Source organism: Carettochelys insculpta, chromosome 3 (assembly GCF_033958435.1).
Source record: "Carettochelys insculpta isolate YL-2023 chromosome 3, ASM3395843v1, whole genome shotgun sequence".
Taxonomy (NCBI): Eukaryota; Metazoa; Chordata; order Testudines; family Carettochelyidae; genus Carettochelys; species Carettochelys insculpta.
This window is the reverse complement of record NC_134139.1, coordinates 164,335,323-164,353,797: the sequence shown is the minus strand read 5'-3', so window position 1 is coordinate 164,353,797 and position 18,475 is coordinate 164,335,323. Positions and strand designations below refer to the sequence as shown.

The 18,475-nt window shown below is 42.4% G+C and overlaps 1 protein-coding gene across 2 annotated transcripts in view; it reads left to right on the top strand.

The window, feature by feature from the left end:
• Positions 1-18,475, top strand: part of FBXO9 (F-box protein 9) — a 45,516-nt gene that overhangs the window by 14,716 nt on the left and 12,325 nt on the right. For both annotated transcript variants that reach the window (XM_074991168.1, XM_074991167.1), the window contains 4 exons: positions 232-289; positions 10,442-10,541; positions 14,890-15,020; positions 18,246-18,360. In XM_074991168.1, the coding sequence (XP_074847269.1) occupies positions 232-289; positions 10,442-10,541; positions 14,890-15,020; positions 18,246-18,360 (404 nt within the window). The remainder of the gene's footprint in view (positions 1-231; positions 290-10,441; positions 10,542-14,889; positions 15,021-18,245; positions 18,361-18,475) is intronic.

Below are 18,475 nucleotides of genomic sequence, written 5' to 3'. Positions count from 1 at the left end.
AGGGTACGTGCTCTGAGGGTTCAGGCGTGTGGGGCATTCTCATGTAAACTGTAACTCAGTCTACTGTTCTATTTATATTCATGCTAGGTGAGTGTGAAGTGTCTGTACTGTGTTTACTTCTGTAAGGCTATGTCTACACTAGGCAAAGTAAATAGACCACAGATATGCAATTGCACTTTTACTGTTCTCCTTACCACCTTGGATGAAAATTCTGTGTAATTTATTTGACAGGCAAGAGAATTGTTCCTGAAGGCTGTGGAACAAGAACAAAATGGGGCCCTTTATGAAGGTAACATACCATTTTTAGATTACAAGTTTAGTGCCTATAAAGGTACAATATAGTTGATGAGGAGCCATTTTTTGTTCATTACTAGTGAAACAGTGAGAGCTGTGTGTTCCTAATTAATAGCTGGAAAATTATAAGTAGTAATTTGAGAACTGGAGCCTCGGGTTACAAGGACTCCAAGACTAAACTAACTTCCTAAGAAAGGACAGCAATGCTAAATATCATTAGTATAACTTAAATTAAGCAAAATTAAGAATGCAAAGTATACTCAAAAAAAGAAGTCTCTCCTTAGCTTTTGGCAGGCAAATGTCCAGCCATCTGTAGCAGTATCCACACAAGTTTCAGTATATTGAAATTAGTTCAGAGCACTTTTTTAGTCAGAAAGATCAATCTTAATTTGCTTTGCAGTTACCTCATTTAGCCATTATAGTTCTGTATTTTTAAAATAAACTGACATCATATTTACACATGTGAAGCATTTTCATGGATGCCTTTTTAGAAGTGTTAAGTGGTTAACAAATTTAACAGCCAGTCTAATTTGTCAGGTTTCCCCAAAAATTGAAAATTTCCTTGTGACAAGAGATGAAAGCCTTCCTTCTTGTTGCTGGCTTCATTGGCACAGTTGTGAAAAAGGTGGTACAGAATACAGGTGGTATCTCCCTGGTCTGTCACCGTTGGGACCTCAGTGGTCCCAAGCAAGGGGTTTTACCAGACCAGGGAAGGTTGATGTGTCTGTCCCTGACTACCACCTTCTGGCCACAGCTCTCTGTCTGTGGCTTGCCACCGCAGCTGGCCCCCTAGCCCCAGTGCACTGGCCCTGGCGCCCTGCTGGTTGCCTTCCTGATGCCAGCTCTCTTATCTAGGAACATCCCTCATCCTGCTAGACGAGGGATGTTGCAGGACAAAAGAATGCAGGTTTTTTGGAGGTGCAGCCTGTAGTTACAGGAAGACTTGTACCTAAACTCCAATTAAATAAGGTATTTATCACATACCTATCTCTAAACACGTGGATAATACCATTGTAATCGGTGAAAATATTCAGATCTAAATGTAGGTACCTGGTTAAATATCTTGCTGACTTTGGTGTCAGAACTTCAACCAGAGTTCCTTATGTTATGGGTCAGAACTTTTGAGATCATGCAATGCCTTGAGGCAAAGGGACTTCACAGGTGGTGAGACAATAAAACTTTGCAAAAAATTATCAAGCTTTGGAAAAAAAATTATCAACCTTAATCCATTAGGGCTTGTACACACTAGCACTTATTTTGTTATAATTTAAGTTGCTCAGGGAAGTGGAAAAGCCCAGCCCCCTGAGCAAAGCAAGTTACACTGACTTGTGGACAGCACTAAAGTGATGGGAGAAACTGCCAACAGCATAATTACTCACCTCCCTGAACAGCAGTAGCTATGCTGATGGGAGAACTCTACAACAGTGAACCAGAGCATCTGCATGAGCAGCACAGCTACATCAGTTCAGCTGTGCTGCTCTAGCTGTTTTAGTTGAGGCTTGCCCTTAATCATATCCTCCAAGGCCATTGTAGCGTACTCTCAAAACTCTGTTTAGTAGTTTAATACAGGATGAGTGTTCAAGCCTCTGTTTGCAACAGTATTACAATCTATGCTTTGTGTACCTGAATTTACCCCTTATAAATCAGAAGTCCTATTACTTTTTTTGGATTCTGCTGCATCTAAGCTATGCATGCAGAGGGCCTGTGAACCATAATTCCTGAGGCCTTAAGGACCCTGAACCTCACTTACCTGTAGAGGTAAATTCTAGCAACAAGCAAATTAAAGATTGTTAGTTACAGGAAGGACAGTTAGTTACTCTAATGATTGCTAAGAAGAGTACAGAAAAAAAGTGTTAGCTTCATGTTGATCCAGCAACTCTGAAGTGTTCATACTTTGAGATAGAATTTCAGAACACAAAGAACACATTCATAATTTCAGGACAGTGTGTAATCCCTCAAAGTGTGAAGCCTTCAAAATTGTTACGGCATTTAGAAGACAAGTCAGATAAACATGAAACATTGAAAGAAGTCAGTTTAAACCAACACATGCTATTATCAGTGTCACACATACCTCTTTTGGGCAGGAGGCAAATAACACAACTTTCTGCAATTTCAAGTGCAACAGACACAGCTTCGTAAGGTATAGTACCTACATTAACTACTATATTGAACATATTAATACATTGCACAGTATTGATGATGTGTCTGATTAAATTAAAGCCATGGCTTTCAAAGCTTAGGAAGAGTGACTAAAAGTTCATCTTGAGGGTTTAATCACTCTCGGGGTGGAGTCTGTGAGTGTGGATATGTTTGATTGTTCTGTTGAAGACTTCCTCTCTTGAAAAATTGTATCAAGCCCCTGTTGAAGTTTTCCACCTTCAAAAAAGTGGTTTATTGCAAATTCTATTGATCATGTTGTGGAAAAGACAAGTGAGAACACCACCCTGATCAGAGAGATCCAACCCATCACAACTAATGTCACCTACACTGAACTGTCCCTACTAACAATGCCTGTAAAGTGGAACATGGACCTTCAGAAAGCTGGCATAAACAGCAAATTTTGTTTAAAAGATGTCCAGTGAATTGACTTTTGGCATTGTTTTGAGGCCAGGTTGCTTTTATTGGTAACTTTTTGATAATTAAGATGATTTAATTGGATTGATTTCTGGGCACCACTGTTCAGGAAAGATGTGGACAAATTGGAAGAAGTCCAGAGAAGAGCAGCAAAAAGTATTAAATGTCTAGAAAACTACCTGTTAGTCAAGAGGAAGACTGAGGGCACATAACAGCTTTCAGGTACCTAGAAAGTTGTTAAAAGGAGGAAGGAAAAGAATAACTCTTCTTCATCTTTGTGGGTTGGACAGGAAGCAATGGACATAAATTGCAGCAAAGGGAGGTTTGGATTGGATATTAGGAAAAGCTTCCCATCAGGACTGTTAAACCCTGGAATAAATTGCCTAGGGAGATGGTGGAATCTCCATCACTGTAACCTGTTTTTTTAAAAAAAACACCAATGCCTTTTAGGAATTATCTGCAGCCTCCTCTGGGTCACTCTGAGGATTAACTCTTGAGGTAAATGCTCTCTTCCTTGATTTATGTGCCCTTGCTCTGTCTCTCTCTCATCAGCAACTCCATGTTCACTTGAGGAGCTACAGCCAATTTTTTTTGGTGGGGGAGGAAGGGTGCTTTTGAAATTGGGGCACCCTTTCAAAGGAACCCCAGCTTCACAGCTATTTTTAGTTTGAAATCAGCACTTTTGACAGGCTGGGTGGCTGCCCTTATACAAATGGTGCTCTGAATGTTCATCAACGCCTCATTTGTATTTTCAAACGGCTCTAATTTACATGCCCCTTCCAAAAGGGAGAGGTAGTGTAGCCATGGTCATAGACAGTAATTACAGAATGGTGGGCGTGTTGTGGGTTTTTTTGTTTTTGTTTTTGCTTTGCTGTGGTAAATCCATCTCTCCCAAAAATTGCAGTGTTTCACCAGCATAATCATGAGTGTGACACACCTTGCTACTCCTTGCACTTGGCATGAAGAAGTTTTATCTGTTCCTGCTGTGAATCACCTCCCTGAAACCACCCCCTGGAGAGGTGCACATTTACTGGTTCAAACTGGATACTGCTGGCACCAACAGACAAACTATTTATAGATAAACTTCTTGGTTTAAAACTGGTTTATGGTCTTCACAATCCAGCAAATGCACATGATCTCTGGTTGCTGGAGGACTCCTATTCTTAGGGAGTAATTGAAAGGACTTGACCTACTGATGTCCCATAAGATTGCTTGCTCATTCTGAGCTGAAACAGTGATGAATTTGTATCCACGAGGGTTATTCCCAAAACAAATTGGGAATAAGGGAATTTTGAAGTGTGGGGTTTAACATGCCCCTTACAAAAGGGAGGGGCATATGTAGACACAGCCCAAGGTAGGGGGAACAATGGACTGACTGTTCCTGCCAGATTTGAGCTGAATGACAGTAACTTTATTAGTATTAATATAGGTTCTTTTATTATATTTTCTCTGTAATGCTTTTTACCTTGCAAATAAAGTACGTTTGCACAGAAGGTGCAGTGTGGTATCATATAACTGTAGCAATTATTCTTGTTAACGCTCTCTCTTTGGAGATAAGGTGGGTCTCCTGCTTAGGCAGATTGTCTTTGCTGTGGATAATACATTGATGGTAGAGTATGGTTCAGCTTGGACATACTTAGGTGAAAAGGGAGTGAGAGATGAGTCTCCACCCATATGAAGTGATGCAAGCCTGATACTGGCTGCCTTTTCTGGACCACTGAGGGAAAAGAAGTACAGTTACCTGGAACTGTTACAGTTAGTAATGTATGGAATGTGCAGAAATGTATCCACACCTTCTTTCATGTCCTTTATTATGTGTTGCATGTACCTTACAAAGTCACTGCTGATTGACACACAGTTTTCTCACATTTGGATGTACTCTTGCAACACAGCTTGTATCCAAATTCAGATGACTCTCACTGAAGAACAGAGGCTTTCGATAAAATAATATTAATGATTTTTTTGTCAGTGTAAAACAAGGATATTCACTGCTGGCTGGGCATAAAGCTGTGGGGTTTCATCAGTTACTAAAGAAAATATGTTCCCCCTCAAAAGAGCTTTGTTTGCATGTTTGGGGCTGAGAGAAAATTTCAGGAAGGTATTTTTTCCACCTGAGGAAGTGCATACTTTTAAAGCAGAATAAATAAAATACTCAAATCACAGACTCCATTCATTGGAATGGCCTTAAAACTCAACACCAGTATAAGATGGTGTTGAAATCTGCAGGTTCTTCTGTCTTTTGTCTCCTTGTCCCAAACTGGCTTCTGTTCAAGCATGGCCTGACTTCGTTTGTATTGCAGACATTTGAACAATAAGTCTCATATGAAACTAACGAAAATCATTCTGCCTTTCCAGAGATTTCTGTTTTACAAATTCTGCAGTGCAAGAGGTCCTCTCCTTTTCCAGAATTTAACCATTTTTAATTTGAGATCAGGGCATACACTGCAGTATTCCTCTAGAGTTTTTCTTTTCTGATTCATTAATGACCTAAAATGACAAATTTATCATCTCTTACTGAACTGGGGCAGTTGAGTCCCCTGATAAATGTAGTTGCTTTCATGCCTTTCTTGAACTTTGACTGCAGTGCACTATGTTAATCAGTCAGATCTGTAGCTCCAGTACTGTTTGGCAGCTGATGTAGCTCTTTTCTGTGTGATCATCTGCTCTCCCTGTGCTGAGTGATCATGGCCAGGCCATGTGGCCACCGCATCCAGATGATGTTCCTGGTCTTACCGGGATCATGAGGATGTGGACCAACCTCCTACCATTGGGCAGGCCACCTAACTGCTGAACAGATGCAGCTTGATGACTGCTCGCATACACATTCACCTAGTGAATGAGGGAGTGGGGCTGCGACAGTGTGGCTGCAGAGGGCTCTGTGTTCTGTCTTGGGCCAGTGATACTGGTTACCAGACTAAGTGAAGGCTGCAGACCTGGTAGGTTAGAGCAGAGATCCCCAGCCAGGACAGTGAGGGGGAGGAGGATGAGTCTCCTGCTGTTAAATGTCTCCTACTCAGGGAAGGTCTCCATCCTCCCAGTTAGTGAGGGAAAGTGTGGGGCAGTGGCACTGGATCCCTACAGGTGCAAGATGCAGAGGAACCTATGTTCAAAAGAGGGGTCACATCTGTGAATCTTCATTGTAGATAGGTGTGAAACCACTAGCTTGCTTACAGCTGTCAGCTCATTTTTTCTGACTTTTGTGAATCCCTTTCTTGTGCACCTAACTCTCCCCACATACTGTACAGGGAGCCTAAGTGCCGTACTTAGGAGTAAGAATTGCAATGGACAGCAGGTCACCTAAAAGACAGATGTTGCAATATTTAGCATTGCCACACAGTCCCTTTGTGGCTGTAGCCCAGCATTCACAGAGCACAGTGCACTGGAGAATCAAGACTAGCTCTGCAGGTCTGTTCTAAAGCAGATTCTTGCAGTCTCTCCTTACATTTCAGAGAAGGTTTCTGGTATGTGGGGGTATCTGTTGTTTTGTGGTATTTTGTTTCAGTAGCAATCTTTTCCTCCCCTTTTCCTACATGCCAGGCTTTTTCCTTCTCTGGCTCAAATCTTCCCAATCCCCAGAGCGAAACGGAACAATATAAATCTTGGTCCTTTATTCAAGAAATATTAAAATAAGTACAAGTGAAATATCCGCATACTAAACTTAACAGGGCAGTCAGTGACTTGGTGCGTTCCAGCTCTCAAACTAGTGTAAACAGATACTAACACAGAAAGAGAATTTTGTCTTCAAGGTCTGTTTACACTTTTCCTTCTCCCTCTCTATTGCCTTATCTCTTTCCCATCCTTTGTTTTCTTTCGCTTTTACTTGCACTCAGACCTACTCCCCTTTCTCTCGCTTTCTTTTTGTCCACTTCTAGCCAGGGCATGAAAATTTGCTCTGAAACCCAGTAGAAAGAGGACTAAAACCTCTAGGAGTAGAGGACTACAAAACAGAGACCTTGGGGCAAGTTCCACATAGCTATTAAAGCACCTAAACTCCAGAGCCACTGCAATCCACAGAACCCCTGCTGGGTTAATTTTAGAAGTTCTGTGTGCACCAAAGTTTCTGCCTCAATACGTACACTGTTGCCTCAGAGTAGGTGTCTGGACACTTACCTTACAGCTGAGCCCCCGTGTGACCCACAAAGTGGGGGAAGAAAGGAAGAGGAACACCTGTCTCAGCTCTGAGGCCTGATCCACTAGGGATGCTCAGAGACCACCTGTGGGATTGGGAATCTATTCAAGATTGGGGAAGTGGGGTGGGAAAGAGAGAATAACTTGATAGCCCAGTATTAGAGCACCCACCAGGGAGGCAGGAAACCTGAGTTCCAGTCCCCTTGCTTCAGTGACTAATAATTTGTTTGAAATGGAAGAACTTCAACAGGAGGAATTGAGAGAACTCTACATCATATGATCCCATATCTTAGTGAGTAACACATTTTTCTTGCGGTTTGAGAACCCTTTTCAAATCATCTTTCTGCCTCACACCCAGGTAAAGGGGAGAATTGAGCAAGGCTCTCACATTCCAGATGAGTACTGTAACTACTGGGTTGGAAGTTATAGGCTACGCCTACACGTGCCCCAAACTTCGAAATGGCCACACAAATGGCCATTTCGAAGTTTACTAATGAAGCGCTGAAATGCATATTCAGCGCTTCATTAGCATGCGGGCGGCAGCGACGCTTCGAAATTGACGCGCCTTGCCGCTGCGCGGCGCGTCCAGACGGGGCTCCTTTTCGAAAGGACGCCGCCTACTTCGAAGTCCTCATGGGAATAAGGGGACTTCGAAATAGGCGGGGCCCTTTCGAAAAGGAGCCCCGTCTGGACGCGCCGCACGGCGGCAAGGAGCGTCAATTTTGAAGCGTCGCTGCCTCCCGCATGCTAATGAAGCGCTGAATATGCATTTCAGCACTTCATTAGTAAACTTCGAAATGGCCATTTGCATGGCCATTTCAAAGTTTGGGGCACGTGTAGACATGGCCATAATGTGCAACAAAACCTCCTTCAGCCATTGTGTGGAGTAGGGCAGACACCTCACTTGTTTTCACAAGAAATAAGCCATCTGACTCCAAGAGAAGGGTTCCCAGTTGTGGATCATAGGCAGAGATAGGTACCTAAGTTCAGGGGACAAGGGTGGCACCTATCTTGGGAAGGTCGGGTGGGCTTTAGGACACTCCTCTCTTATTGGCATTTCCTGTTAGCTAATTTAAGTGTTGCCCTTATAGCATGCTGGCTTGCAACATCCAAGTCCTTATAGAGTTGGACCTCACTCCTTAAAAGCAATATCCAATTGGAAAAAAACCCAGCCTTCTTCCCTCCTTGCCCCGTGCCACAATAATAGAGATGCAGATCATAGTACAAAACAGCAAGAAGAGCCATTTCTTCAAATTCAGTTACAAAATCAATACTTCAAGAACCGAGACAGTCCATAATAAGTAACATCAAATCATACTTTTTATCACCCCTATTTTAAGAACAGCGCACACACAATGATTTGCAGCAGTTAGAAGTTGTTACCCCCATCTCCAGGCTTTACCTGCCTCAACCCCCAAATCTGCCCCCCATCCCACAAACTCACTCTCTCCCGCCCATATTTATCCTGTTGGAACAAAGTCTGGACACCATGTAGGAAGCGAGCAGGAGGGTTTATTACATGCAGCACTGGTGGAGTGTCACTTTGCCCATCAGGACTCAGTGGAGCACAGACAGACAATAGATTACAATTGATTAGATAGATTATTGGCGGGTGGGGCAGAAACTACAGCATGGGTGTTACCGAAGCCTGGATAGGTCCTAGCAGCAAGACAAAATGAGCACAATAAGCCAATTATCTAAGAAGGTTGCAGAGTATCCCCACCCATTACTTACAGAACATTTTATCTCTAGTACAAGTAGTTTTCCTTAACAAGTTACTTGAACAAAGCAGACATGTAATAACATCTGTCTGTCCAATTGGGTGGATGATGTGTCTACAAGAGTAACGATAGCACCTTTACACAGGCACATTCAGGGGTACTTATCTGAAAGATTAAAGCAAAAGAGACAGTAACAGCATAGAGCAATAACACATTTGTTTTGAGCACCATCCTGGGATAGCAAATGGCATGGTGCTATATCCTGGTTCTCATTTGCATGGCCTCTTCTTGGCATGTGGTTGCCAGGGCAACTATCCCTCCCTCCAAACTCTAAGGTCCTGTCTGAGTTGGGACGACCTTCACTGGGTCTTGTGAGTGAGATGAAGGGGGGCCAAATGGGGATAACCTTCCACTCATGCTAACTGGGTTTCTGAACTATAGGATTATTGGCCTACTCCAGACTTTAGGATTCAAATAGGGGGTCTTAGCAGAATACCATAACCTGCCTCAGAAATTTCCGTCCTACAAACCCCTCTCAGCCCCAAACCACCATCCCAACTACAGGTTTAATTCCCTCAGACTCAGGCTGCTCCCAACCCTGAGTTTAACCCTGTCAGCCCCTGGATTTACCTGCCTCAGTCGATGAGCTCCATGCACTGCCATTGCTCCTTCCTGGCCACCTCCTTACCTCCACTGTTCCTCCTTGCCACCTCCTTCTGTGTGCGGCTGTGCTGCTCCAGCAGGGCAGACTCGGCTGCTCCTCCCCCGAGTTTTCCTGCAGGCTGCCTTCCCCCATGAGGAGTCCTGCCGGTTTCCTCTTCCTGTGTACTGCCATCATCCTTTCACACTCAGTTCATATTTGGAAAGCTCTTTGCAATCATAAGTACACAGAAACTTTATGGGCCATGGAAGTTAGTAACGGTTAGGTACTTGACACTTTTTGGGAAAGAAATCAAGTCTTTATAAAGTTTAAGTGCATAAAACAGACTTAACTACGAAGCCTTAACTAGCACTCCCTTAGAAGATTTGAATGAAAATTAATTATGTAGACACTGATGGCATGTGTCTTGGAAAGTTTCCACTATAAAAGGGGCAGGTGGATTTTTCAAGCCATGAGAAGTGTGTCAAATAGGTCCATCTTCCCCAGTAAGAGTGACATTTTTATTCTAATCAGTTTAGGTTAAATTTGTTAGTAAAGAAACAACTGGTAGGAAAGCGATTCATATTCAGGCTGGCACCCTGATGAGCAGCTTTGGCTACTTGGAAAAAAATGATTTTTTCAAATGTAATTCTACAGAGCCTTCTGGCCTTTGTTACAGTTAGAATACAAGTTGCAGCTAAAGGGTATATCTACACTTACTGCAGTGTCAAAGTTCGGGAAATCGATCTTCCAGGGTTCAGTTTAGCACATCTAATACCAACATGCCAAATTGAATGCTGAGGACATCCCCATCAACCCCAGTACTCTTTGCAGTTGCAAAGAGTAAGGGATGTCAGTGGGAGAGTTTCTTCCATCAACCTTCAGCTGTGGGGACAGCAGAGAAATTCGAAGTAAGGCACATCAGCTCCAGCTATGAGAATAGCATAGCTGGAGTTGTGTATCTCCAGCTGACTTTCTCTCCAAGCATAGAACTGCTCAAAGTCATTTCTCAAGAAGCACAATTTTGGTCACTAGAATAGGTATTAAATGTATTCCACATTGTAAATATTACCTTTGTTTTCAGCCATCAAGTTTTATCGTCTGGCCATGCAACTTGTACCTGATATAGAGTTTAAGATCACCTATACGTGGTCTCCAGAGGGTGATGGTGTTGGAAAGAGCTAGTAAGTATAACAAGTTTACCACTGAGCAACACAGGAATGCACCAGTATACACATTTTGTTTCTACTCCCGAAACATTTTAAGGTGCTTATCTCTTTGTAATATTTCAGAAGCATCTTTAGCTTTAACTTGAATTTAATTAGTAGAATACATTATGAGAAGTTATAGAGATTCTTTAATGGGCCCAGGAAGACATTTTATACCGAACAATACAGCAAGATAGCATTCTTAATTTTTTGAGCAAATTCAAACAAATTGAGAGGGAAATTATTTTATCAGAAACTAGTTGCTGGGTGATTTAAAAATAGACAAGCCACCATATTACTTTTTGCTCTAAGATTCAGGTTTTTAAGCTATGCAATTCAGATAATTTTTAGACTAGTGAAAGCTAGTACAGTAGGGTCTGAGAGTACGCAACCCTGCTCTTACGTGTCTGACCCCGACTCCTATAGTAAACCCTGTACTGCAATTTCCAGTTGCTCTTAACTTGCTCCTCCGGCCCTAGCTCAACCCCCACTCCGTCGCACACAGCCCCAGCTCAGCCGCCCAAGCTCCACTCACCACCCGTGCATAGCTCCTGTTCACTCCCACACCCCTCCCTCTGGCTCTAGCTTACCACCCCTCAAGCAGGCTCCGGCTCAACCTCCCCGGCCCCAGGTCAAACCCCCTGCTGGCTCACCACCCGCACTCAGCACTGGCTCACCCCACACGCCCACACCTGGTTCTGACTTACCACCACTCATGCCCGGCTCCAGCTCACCCCCCACCCCGCTGTAAACTCCCCGCGCGCAGTTCTGGTTCAGGCTGCCCCCACGTGGCTCCAGTGCAACCCACTTTCCAGCTCACAACCTGTGCATGGCTATGGTTTAAGCCACTCTCCTGCCTCCTCTTGCCCCGCACAGCTCCGGTGCAACCCCCTGCCAGCTCACCACCCACTCACAGCGCTGGTTCCAGCTCAACCCCCCGCAGCCCAGCTCACCACCCGCGTACATCTCTGGCTCAGCTCCACCCCTCACACCCCTGCAGCCGTAACCCCCCAGGCATAGCATCCCCCCACCTGCCTCCCATGGCCCCAACCCACTGCCACCCCCAGCCCGGGACTAACCTTTCTGCTGCTTCCCTGGCTGCAGAACATGTGTTCTGCCGGTGAAAAGCTGGACCCCACTTACATGAAATCTGGGTTTATGTGAAGGCGCGTGGAACAGAACCCACACGTACTCAGACCTTACTGTATTATGATTTTTAAAGTTACACTGAAGTATCAGAAGATTCTGCACTTGCAGGCTTGTAAATATGTAGCAGTTATCTAATACCCTCAGAGAAAAATAAGCATAATGAGTACAGAACAGAAGTCTGCAGCCTTTCAGAGAAGAAGAGCCATTTTTCTGTTTTTGTCTTTGATCCAGATATTTGGAGAGCCACATCATATGCTAAGCTACTTGTACTCATACATAAAGATAATAGTGGATGGGGTGCAGGAGAACATGTGGGCTGCTGGCTCTGGAAGGGGTTGAGGTTAGGTTGAGGAAGGAGAATGGACCAGCGCTGGGGTTTGGGATGCAGGAGGAGGAGCTGGATGCTAGCTCTCAGAGGGGGCCAGGGCATGGTGTTGTGGTGTAGGAGAGGGTACTGACTCTGAGAGGGGATCAGGTCTGAGGCTTGTGTTGTAGGTCTGGGAGAGGGCTCAGGGTAGGGGGCGGGGTGCAAGACACTGGGTCTGAGGGGTGGAGAGTCAGGCCTAGGGCTCAAGGCACAGGAGGGAGTTTGGAGTACTGGCACCAGAACAGGGATGGGGGTTTGCATTTGGCTTCCTGTAACCACAGATGGCTCCTGGTTGGTGGTGCAGTTGGACTAAGGCAGGCTCCCTGCTTGCTCTGGCCTTATGCTGTTTCCAGAAGGGACTAGTGCACTCCTGGGGTGAGGGGTTGAGGTCAGGTGGCTCCATACACTGCCTTTTTCTGCCAGAACTGCCCCCTCAGTTCCCCATTTTCAGCCAGTTGGAGATACCAGGGTGATGCTTTTGGCAGCAGCCACATGCAGAGGCCCTGCCCTCTTCGTGGCAATTTTGATCCACCATTAGAGCTCTGAAGTGACTTGGAGAGGGGAGTAGACCTCTAGGATAAGACTATTTGGGTAACATCACACATCAGTGAGGTAAGAAAAATACTAGAACACAAAGATTTTTAAAGTTCTTATATATTCCTACTATTTTCCTTCCCTTAAAGCAGCTCTCGTTTAAGTCAGTTCAATCCATTTATGAGTACATGAACTTTCATGTGGTCTTTCAAAGTTTTTTTTTTTTTTAAATTGCCCTTTCCCAACTCCAGGTGTGATACCACGACTAGACCCAGCTTTTTTACTCATTTTAAAAAGTAGCACCTGCAGAATCTCTCTCTCTAGAAATATTTGGTACTATTATTAGTACTTTAGTTTTCTAAATTAAGTTCTGTCACATCACTAAAAAAGTATAAGCAATGATAACTATGTTTTGTAATAGCTGCCATCACTTCCAGTAATACTACTGTTTTATCAGCTATCACTCCCTGTCTTCATAGAGTTTTGGGCTTAGAAGGCCAAAACAGAGTTCTGTCTTTTTTACAGTATTTTAAAGATATGTTTCTAGCTCTCTTGGCTGGAGTTGGAACTTTTTCATTCCAGTGCTTCCCTTATTCAATCTATTCAGTTTACAATATGCAAAGAGGAATATAAGTAAGATTCTGGAAGTGCTACAAAAACTCATTGAGAGTTTATTAGTCTTAAGGGCCATCAAAAATAATATATGTAGCCCTCATGAGTGAGGTTCGGGAGAGTCACATAGTTTGAGTGGCTGCTTGTACACAGCTGGGTAGAAAGGTTGCACCTGTTGTAAAGAGCACAGATTTAATCTTTCTTTCAGTAATAGCATTAACATATTAAACAGCATTTGTTAGCATAAAGCATAATCCACAAAGGTACTTAAGTCTTGTTTTAGGCACTACTGTGATCCACAGATCTTTTATGCAGCTGTCACTATGTTCTGTAAGCACCTGAACTCAGTACTGAAGTTTTGGTCTTTGAGCATGCACTCTGATTTACAAACTGAGAAGGATAGTTGTTCAGCCACCTGAGCTGTATATAGGGCCCTGATCTAACGGGCATACTCAGAGGATGCCAACTGGATTGGACCTTTTAGGTGAATATAAACAAAATGGGGAGGAAGGGTCTAGGAGGACTTCTCTTATAGCATTTAGATCAGTGATTAGTCACTCATCTAAGATGTGGGAGACTCCTGGTTTCAGTACTCCCTTCTCCTGAGGGCAAGAAGGGATTGGAACACTGATTTGCCATCTCAGAGGTGAGTTGCCTGATGATTGGCCTGTGGAATATTCTGAAGAGGTGCTCCCATCAATATTCTATATTGGATTTATTCCACCTTAAGTGAATAATTGAATAATAAGTGGCCCAGAGAGTGTTAGGATGACATTCTAGTCTATTGGAGAGAGAAGGTAGGTGAGATATTTATTAGAGCAACTTCTGTTGGTGAGAAAGACAGGCTTTTGAGCTTAAGGCCCCCATTCTCCTTATTCTTTGTGTAGCAGCCTAGGTGCCCAACTGAGGAGTTGTGGATCAGTACTGCAGTTCCAGAGTCCTTTGTGGCTCTGGACCATAATGCCTATGTTGCCATCTTTTTTTCTTTTTTTAAACTAATATGATACAAACTTGTTTCCCATCTCCTTAATTCAGTATATTTAACTGACAAATGCCAAATAACAGAATTTGCCTGCACCACCTTTTTTAAAAGATCAGTATGTTGGTGAAGAAAGCCACAACAGGTCCCTGTCAGTTTAAAAGAAGTAAAAAGTGAGCCTTCAGATTATTACAATATTTGCTGTAAAATATAATTTACTTTTCACTTGTAATGCTGCTGTTTTTATTTCTTTTGTACAACTCATCTTAGATGACAAAAATAAACTAATTGCATTAAGATTTTGCTGCTCATGCACTACAGCAGTTCTTCCATGATTATATTACAAGCACTGCAGGTGGATGTAAAGGCACAAGCAGAAAAGCTGCTTGGTTTGGGAATAAAAGAAAAATAAATTGAGATATTTCTCTTAATGTCATAATCTCTTAAAAAAGCTTTCTTTGTTTTAAACAAAATCTGAATAAACTTGAATAGGTCTGTTTTTTTTCCATGGGAAATGATTACATCATCATCAGGTGATAATAAATCTCAATGACTGTATTTTGATTTTAAGAAACACTTAAAGTAATTACAAAATACAAATGAGAAATCATATAAAATGAGAAGAAAAGTTGGATGTGAATGTTAGATGCTGACCTGTTTTGTTTTATTTTTCTTTACTTTAGCATTGAGGATGGTGATGATGATGGCAAGATGGCTGATCTTTTGTCCTACTTTCAGCAGCAGCTTGCTCTTCAGGAATCCTCAGTGAAACTTTGTCAGCCTGATCTTGATGTCAGTCAGACTCATATCTCAGGTGTGAGATTAATTATGTCATAACTTTTTGTAAGGCAGGAATTTTTAGAAGTACATTTCTGAGCTCAACATTAATAAGATGTTTTGTGGGGTTTTTATGCTAAAATTTAAAGAACTTCTAAATGATTCAAGGTATTTATTTATTTAATATATTTATTATTGTAACTAGATGTATGGGAAGCAAGCCCATCAGCTAGTTTAACAGTTCTTTCTTGATGTGTATTTTAGCCTTGGTCCTGTGAGCTATGCCATGCAGGCACACTCAGGCAGAGTGGCTTCCAGAATCAGAGCTTCACTTTGAAATTCAGTTAGCTTGTTCCCATCTGAGACGAATGTTCACATAGTGTTCATCTTCTTTACCTCTGACTGTTATGTTGAATATCTTGGGAGTGGGAACAGACTGACATTGATTTATTTTGTACTACAATATGGAAGGACTGTCTTAATGCCCAACGTGTAATCCTGAAAAGATGTGAGCAGGTATTCTGCTCTACCTACTGTGAGTAGTACTGTTGACTTCATTGGAACTATTCCCAGGCATAAAAGTAAGCACATGTGTAAGTCTTTGCAGGAATGGGTCCTAAATATTGATTTCTTAACTTTGGTATTGTGCCTCTTGCATATTTTTAAAAAGCTGTGATTTATTTTTCCTTAACACTGAATTTGTGTTTTAGAAAATTGAAACAGTTTTGCGTTTTTCTGGAACATGATCTGCTACAATTATGTTTTATGGGAAGTAGATATTTTATATTTGCTGACAGAGAGTAAAACCAAATATTTTCATAATTGTTGTTGTAAGTGAATCCATTCACACACAGTTTAGAACATATTAGCCACACTATTTTAAAGTAGCCAGTGATTTTTGAGGCACCCAGCTTGACAACTACAGAAGGGGTCTGAGTTTTGGTTGGTCGGTGCTCAACACTTACATAAAAGTCTGGTTTTTGTGAAGCATATCCTTCTGGCTCTTCAAAGTCACTAGTTAGCTGTTGGAAATTTTAAGTAAGCAAGTTAGAATAAATTTGGTGGTTTCCCTTGTGTTGGGCAAAAAAGGATATGGAACTTCAGCAGAATTTTGGCTCTTTGCTATATAATCTGCTGTGTTTTAACCCATATCATTTAGAAAGACCACTTTGGAATTTGGAAGCTTGCACATTGCAAACTGTGTTAATGTGATGTCTCTGCCTGGGTGGAAGAAGGCCTCAAGCCCACTATTCTGCTTTGCTTGTAATAGAACTGAAAGTCACTACAACTGATCTCTTTTTCTGTTTGTTAATGCGGTGGAAGGGATCACCATTGATCATTTTTGCAGCAGTTACAAAGCCACTGGCCCAGGGAAAAAAGTATCTTGCATGTGAAAGAGAACTTAATATTTGTGGGGCTTCACTTCTTGTGTTTACTTATATGTGTAGAGAGGGATATGAAAGCTCTTAACGCTAAAGGCCATGCTCAGGTTCTCTGTTCGCAAGATGCAGTAAACACATGAGATGCTGTCTTGCCTTGAACTAATATGACTCCGTTATTTTTAGAACATAAAAATGCCAGAAAAGTGTGCTTCCATTGTACTATGTTTTCCTTAGCTGATATCTGGTATACAGAAAAAAATTAGAATGTGAATGAGAGAACACTAGACAAATCAAGGATGGCAGGAGCATAAAGATTTTTCTTTTTGAGAAATGATTAGGGGAAGATCAGACATCAACACTTAAAAATCTAGCATTTATATTCATTTCCCATCAAGCATATAGGTGACTTTAAAAAAACAAAATCAAGCAAGATATTTATGATCTGAACAACATTTTTCATGGGAAGTCCTTTTTTTAAAAAAAAAAAAAAAAAAAAACTTAATATGTTTTCTGGACAATGGACTGAATCTGAAATAGTTTTCTACAGTATGTGAAGATGTTCACTGTGATAGGGCAAGCAGCAAGAATTCTATAATGAAATGCAAAACCTCCATTACTGCAATATTGTGCCTGTATCATTTTGAATAAGTGAAGTCCTGAAAATCAAAAGTTAAGGTAGCATATTCACTCTGCCACTTTACATATCCTACAGAGAGTATTCATTTAACGTGTTCAGTAACATATTAAAAGGAGTTAAAAATTACTACATATTTACAACCGGCATATATTAACATTGCTGTAGTAAGGTATGTGCATTTCGAAATGCTCCTTTAACAAAGGCATGGGGCGCATACAGGGTGATTTGCCACTGGCTCCCCCTGCCCCCCATTTCTCCAAATGCAGAGAAACCCAACTGAAGGAAGCTTGTCTCTGCTCCACTGATGCTGAAGCTGAATGTTGCCTTCTTGTGCAAGTCATGCTCCCATTCTATGTTCTAGGAGCTTTCCTGTTTTCTGTGCAACAGGGAATGACTGCAGTTGGATTAGATAAGGGATGGTGAGGGAAAGGGGGTGTATGGGGTGGAGATAGGAAGGGAGGTGGAATAGGGCAGGGGGATGGGGAATTGCAGGGGAGGAAGTGAGAGCTTGGAATGTGGCATCCCCTAAGCAGCAGCTGAGGCTCTCTTCTTAGGCAGGTCTGTTGGCCCTTTGCCCTGACAAGTGCCCCTCACCCATATCCCTATTGCAGAGCCCACATCATCTTCACCTGGATCACCTGCACCCTCCCAGCCAGCCACTTTGCACGTAATCTCCAGATAAGCCAGCCACACCTATGGTGCCCCACACAGAAATCTCTCACCTTACATCTGGATCCCACACACTAAGCCTGTTCACACTTGGATCCTGCAGGGTGAAGACAGCCAGTCCACTGGTACCTGGTGCACTTTGTGCAGAGAGGCAGAACTCTGGGGACTTTCTGGGAAAGGACCAACCCTTGCAGTGTCAGGATTCATTGCAACCTCACTGATGAACCCCTGTATTGGGGAAGGTGAGGGCTTCAGGGTGCTTTTCTGCCTCAGTGAAGCCAGTGCCCTGTGCTGCCAAGTACCATGCTGGAGCCACATTTATTTATTGCCAAATAACATTTGCAGAATTTTAAAATATAATGTGCATATTTTAATTTTTGGCACAGAATTCCCTCGAGTAAGTTCCTTGTACTGTATCATGTATTGTTATGTAAGGGTTTTAGTTGACTATTCCCAGTCAAGCTTGTTTTCTCATTTCCTGGGAGGAGCAGGATTTTAGTAGCTATCAAAAAAATCAGGGAATTTTTTGGTTGTCATATTACCATGTGATCACTTAATTATTTTTTGTTCACAGTGCTGCCTATGGAAGTGCTAATGTACATTTTTCGATGGGTCGTTTCCAGTGATCTGGACCTAAGGTCATTAGAGCAGCTATCTATGGTCTGTAGAGGATTTTACATATGTGCCAGGTATAGTTGAAACCTTTATCCACAGAGTGAGATATTAACCTTCTGTTCTCTTGGGTGGAGAACAAAGGGCTGTTCATTAGTGAACTAATAAAACCAGCCTTAATCTTGGTCTTTA